Genomic DNA, 4,918 nt, shown 5'->3' with positions numbered 1-4,918 from the left:
ATATATATGGTCATTCACTTTACTATACAATGCTGTTAATTTAGTCAATATTATTTCGCCAACCACGAATTCTGAGCCCCATCAATATCACACTAACTGTCACAAAAAACCAACTTGTGCTGACCAAAGACACGTAGTGCCCAAATCCTCAAAGACGGGATTTAAGCCACTGAACTGTACCAATTCCACTCCAATCACTCACGACTGCGCTCCAATGTCCATACAACTCCCTTAACAAGTTTTCAAAGACACGCCCCAGAATCACATCAATCCACAGCCATCCACACCACACGTTTGACCACCCAAGCACAACAAGTTTGCAGGTAGCGGCCTTCAGCGTCGCAACAATGGACGCTGATCTCGACCGATGCACATTATGATGAATAACGAAGTGGTCCTCCCACAAACACAATCAAGCTGCCGACGTCCTCGACATCCCCAACTGCGTCGCTTCCGACGCACCTATAACTAATATCTCCTACAATCCATGTTCCCGCTCCTATGTGCATCACACAATGTCTCTTGAACGAGACTTCCGGTGCTGGCACCACCCGACCCGATCAGATCAACTCCTACAGTGGAGAGCGTGTCCCCATTCTCACAGCCCGATTGCAGAGACTCCAACAAGTCAACAATCCTGCGCATCATACCAAGAAACCACGCGACCCAACATGAGATTTCCCCGCCGATGTGCGATCACAAGCAACTCACAAGCACCGCTCCGCACAAGCCCCACCCGACACCGCAAACCTCGCCGATTGCCATCCAATGCAATGCATTGCCAACTCGCGCACATACCTTGACTGGGATCTGGAATCTAGTACTTCACGGTCAGGACCTCCTTCTTGCCGACCTTCACCACCAGACACCTCTCGCTCCCCCTCGCCTTCGCCTTCTCAAAAGCCGTCAGCGCCAGCACCTTCGTGCACTTGGGCACGACGTTCTTCAGAAACTCGGCCAACCTGATCGGGAAGCTCTTCGTCACAGCCCAGCCCCTGTTGTTCTTCACTGTCACCCACACGTGCACCACCGGAACGGAGCACCCCAGCTTCACGGGCCCGATGGCGGTCCACTGCCCAGACTTTGCCACCACACGCTTCGCCGCGTCCTTGCCCCGAACGACCAGCTTCACCGCTACGTCCCTCGTCGCCACGTTGTGAATGACGCACTTCAGCGAGAAGCTCGAATCCTTCTTCACGAAGGGGGCACGAGCAGGTGCGGGAACCGGAGTCGGCGCAGGAGCCTTCGCTGCGGCAGGAGCGGGAGCAGGTGCTACGTGAGCATCAGCCGCCACGGCTGCAGCTATCACGAGAACAGCAACGAGGAACAAAAGCTTGGCCATGGTGCGTGACGGAATCACGGGTGATGCAGACAAGGAGCAGCTATGCGGAACGGGAGCACAAGCAGATGCCGAGCTTGGAAGTGGTCGCTCAAGTGGACATGGGAAAGGGGACGGCTTATGTAGCGAGACGCTGAGGCCTCCGACTGCGCCAAGTTGCGCGGCGTCGCGCCGGTATCACAGAGGAACAGATATCACGCGCGCTCCAGAGAGCTTGCGCGGCAGTGTCGCTGAACTAACAAAATTTCCTCTAAATATCGATTTTATAGAAAGTATTTATTCCAAACAATCCTTGTGAAATTCTTTATTCGTTCAAAATACCAACATGAGCATCATTTGTATATAGTTGGTTGATTTGAAACGTGAAGCAAATCTTTAAATAACTCATGTAAAGGAATGACTTTTATAACTCTTATTTTTTGTAGTTTTAAGATACATTGAAACCAAATCTAAAAATATGACATGCCAAATCTGACTAAGAACAATGTATTTTCTCTCTCCAAAACAAACTCAAACAAACAAACAAACACTAAATCACAAAAACTACATGAAGACATATTAAATTAAATTTATACTGTAATTCTACACCTATACTCAACTACGTCTGCAGTTCTCATGCTTTGAAAACAAATATGATATAGCAAAGAAATTGAATAAAAATAGAAATAAAAACTGTGCAAGCCTTTCCAAGATCATGAAAACCAAATAAAACCAAATGATTCTCATTGTTCCTAAGCAAAGTCAATTTCTACTTGCGTGTCATGTTGTCCAAGTACCCTACTCATTTTGTGTTAACAATCATTTTGTGGACAAAATTGAACAAAGTATAAAGATTGTCAACAAAAACCAGTAAATACATTTTTCAAACTATCCAAATCTAACTCTGCCCCAAACAATTAAACCAATCCACATGAACTTGAGCCAGGTTCATCGACGTTGCCTTCATTTCCGCTCGCATCTGATAACTTCGATCAAGTCTGGGATGTACAGATACGAAGCTAAAGAGGAATCCCCGATGCGAAATCCATGCAAATAATTCCTCTCCACAACCCAAACAGCCGCAGCGCACCGTATTATGATTAGATGCAGGCTAACAAATCTGGAGATTACAGGGTTCTCTCGGAGGAGAAAGCAATTTTAAAGTCAACTCCTCGGTATATTAAAAGCAACTCCATCCACTTAAGTCGGGACGAACACACCAGCCACCCAATGAAATTATCAACAAGTCGCAACCTTCTGTGCTCCGTAAACTCAGTCGTACTCTCCGACATGACCCGCCCTGCATAACTCTGGAAGGTCCAGGTCTCCGAGATAGCACAGTGAACGCCCGGGATTGCACCAACCACGCCTGGCTACCTGAAAAAACAACGAAGGTATTACATCATCTCTACGACAGCTTCGCGGTTAAGCCCACGGCAAAGACGAACGAATTCCGATTGTTTGGACTGTCACATGAGCGCCGCATGTGGTCCCTGTTCCAAGTGCATCCTGCGTGGTATCGCACATAACGTCAAGAAATGGAACTTCCGGTCCTCGCGGCCCACGAACAGCCATTCCCGTCACTGGACGCCGGTGGTAATTTAAGCTCCAGAAAAAACGTCCTCGACCCTTGACAATCCCGATTTCCCCCAAGTCTGTCCACTCCCCACCACAGCCATAATAAACACGGGATTGGAACTGCCACAATGCTGCGAAGACATCCCCCAGGATTTACAGCCCTTGACAACATACCGCCCGAAATCCTCAACAACAAACACAAGCAATCCGTCGAGACAACGAAATGCTCGCGCAACACCCAAACACCACCTTCGCAAGCACTTCATCTAACGAGCCGCAAGCACGTCGTTCCTCCTTTCTCGCATCCCCTCAAGTCCCACAACCATCCTTGCACGAGCAACAGCCGGGGCAGCGCGGGGCCTTCAATAGTCTGTCAGAGTTTTGCGACATTGCCGCGCAAGCTCTCTGGAGCGCGCGTGATATCTGTTCCTCTGTGATACCGGCGCGACGCCGCGCAACTTGGCGCAGTCGGAGGCCTCAGCGTCTCGCTACATAAGCCGTCCCCTTTCCCATGTCCACTTGAGCGACCACTTCCAAGCTCGGCATCTGCTTGTGCTCCCGTTCCGCATAGCTGCTCCTTGTCTGCATCACCCGTGATTCCGTCACGCACCATGGCCAAGCTTTTGTTCCTCGTTGCTGTTCTCGTGATAGCTGCAGCCGTGGCGGCTGATGCTCACGTAGCACCTGCTCCCGCTCCTGCCGCAGCGAAGGCTCCTGCGCCGACTCCGGTTCCCGCACCTGCTCGTGCCCCCTTCGTGAAGAAGGATTCGAGCTTCTCGCTGAAGTGCGTCATTCACAACGTGGCGACGAGGGACGTAGCGGTGAAGCTGGTCGTTCGGGGCAAGGACGCGGCGAAGCGTGTGGTGGCAAAGTCTGGGCAGTGGACCGCCATCGGGCCCGTGAAGCTGGGGTGCTCCGTTCCGGTGGTGCACGTGTGGGTGACAGTGAAGAACAACAGGGGCTGGGCTGTGACGAAGAGCTTCCCGATCAGGTTGGCCGAGTTTCTGAAGAACGTCGTGCCCAAGTGCACGAAGGTGCTGGCGCTGACGGCTTTTGAGAAGGCGAAGGCGAGGGGGAGCGAGAGGTGTCTGGTGGTGAAGGTCGGCAAGAAGGAGGTCCTGACCGTGAAGTACTAGATTCCAGATCCCAGTCAAGGTATGTGCGCGAGTTGGCAATGCATTGCATTGGATGGCAATCGGCGAGGTTTGCGGTGTCGGGTGGGGCTTGTGCGGAGCGGTGCTTGTGAGTTGCTTGTGATCGCACATCGGCGGGGAAATCTCATGTTGGGTCGCGTGGTTTCTTGGTATGATGCGCAGGATTGTTGACTTGTTGGAGTCTCTGCAATCGGGCTGTGAGAATGGGGACACGCTCTCCACTGTAGGAGTTGATCTGATCGGGTCGGGTGGTGCCAGCACCGGAAGTCTCGTTCAAGAGACATTGTGTGATGCACATAGGAGCGGGAACATGGATTGTAGGAGATATTAGTTATAGGTGCGTCGGAAGCGACGCAGTTGGGGATGTCGAGGACGTCGGCAGCTTGATTGTGTTTGTGGGAGGACCACTTCGTTATTCATCATAATGTGCATCGGTCGAGATCAGCGTCCATTGTTGCGACGCTGAAGGCCGCTACCTGCAAACTTGTTGTGCTTGGGTGGTCAAACGTGTGGTGTGGATGGCTGTGGATTGATGTGATTCTGGGGCATGTCTTTGAAAACTTGTTAAGGGAGTTGTATGGACATTGGAGCGCAGTCGTGAGTGATTGGAGTGGAATTGGTACAGTTCAGTGGCTTAAATCCCGTTTTTGAGAATCTGAGGACAAAACGAATTTTGCTTAGCCTGATCATTTGCTGTGATTGTTAGCCTGTTTTTTTTTTTTTTTTTTTTTTTTTTTTATGTATTTTTGGTTGATCTACAAGAATGTTAGTTTGGTTTTTTGATTTAACGTAGCTGTGCATGGAAAACTTGAATACTTACGATGTTGTTCATGTGTGTAAATACATGTATATTTTAATGCACTTATTG

General features: G+C 50.1%; 2 protein-coding genes across 2 annotated transcripts; one reads left to right on the top strand and one right to left on the bottom strand.

The window, feature by feature from the left end:
* Nucleotides 1–316: 316 nt before the first annotated feature.
* On the bottom strand, nucleotides 317–1,509 carry LOC112275334 (uncharacterized). Its single transcript, XM_024505661.3, has 2 exons — nucleotides 799–1,509; nucleotides 317–637 (listed from the first exon to the last, which is right to left on the bottom strand). The coding sequence occupies exon 1, from the start codon at nucleotides 1,340–1,342 to the stop codon at nucleotides 818–820; it is 525 nt and encodes a 174-aa protein (XP_024361429.1). The 5' UTR covers nucleotides 1,343–1,509; the 3' UTR covers nucleotides 317–637; nucleotides 799–817.
* A 1,733-nt stretch (nucleotides 1,510–3,242) lies between these two features.
* LOC112275268 (uncharacterized) lies at nucleotides 3,243–4,533 on the top strand. Its single transcript, XM_024505536.3, has 2 exons — nucleotides 3,243–4,051; nucleotides 4,213–4,533. Exon 1 carries the CDS (start codon nucleotides 3,508–3,510, stop codon nucleotides 4,030–4,032), a length of 525 nt encoding a protein of 174 aa, XP_024361304.1. The 5' UTR covers nucleotides 3,243–3,507; the 3' UTR covers nucleotides 4,033–4,051; nucleotides 4,213–4,533.
* The last annotated feature ends 385 nt before the right edge of the window (nucleotides 4,534–4,918 follow it).

Source organism: Physcomitrium patens, chromosome 1 (assembly GCF_059467195.1).
Source record: "Physcomitrium patens ecotype Gransden chromosome 1, ASM5946719v1, whole genome shotgun sequence".
Lineage (NCBI taxonomy): Eukaryota > Viridiplantae > Streptophyta > Bryopsida > Funariales > Funariaceae > Physcomitrium > Physcomitrium patens.
This window is presented reverse-complemented; position numbering and strand designations above follow the sequence as displayed.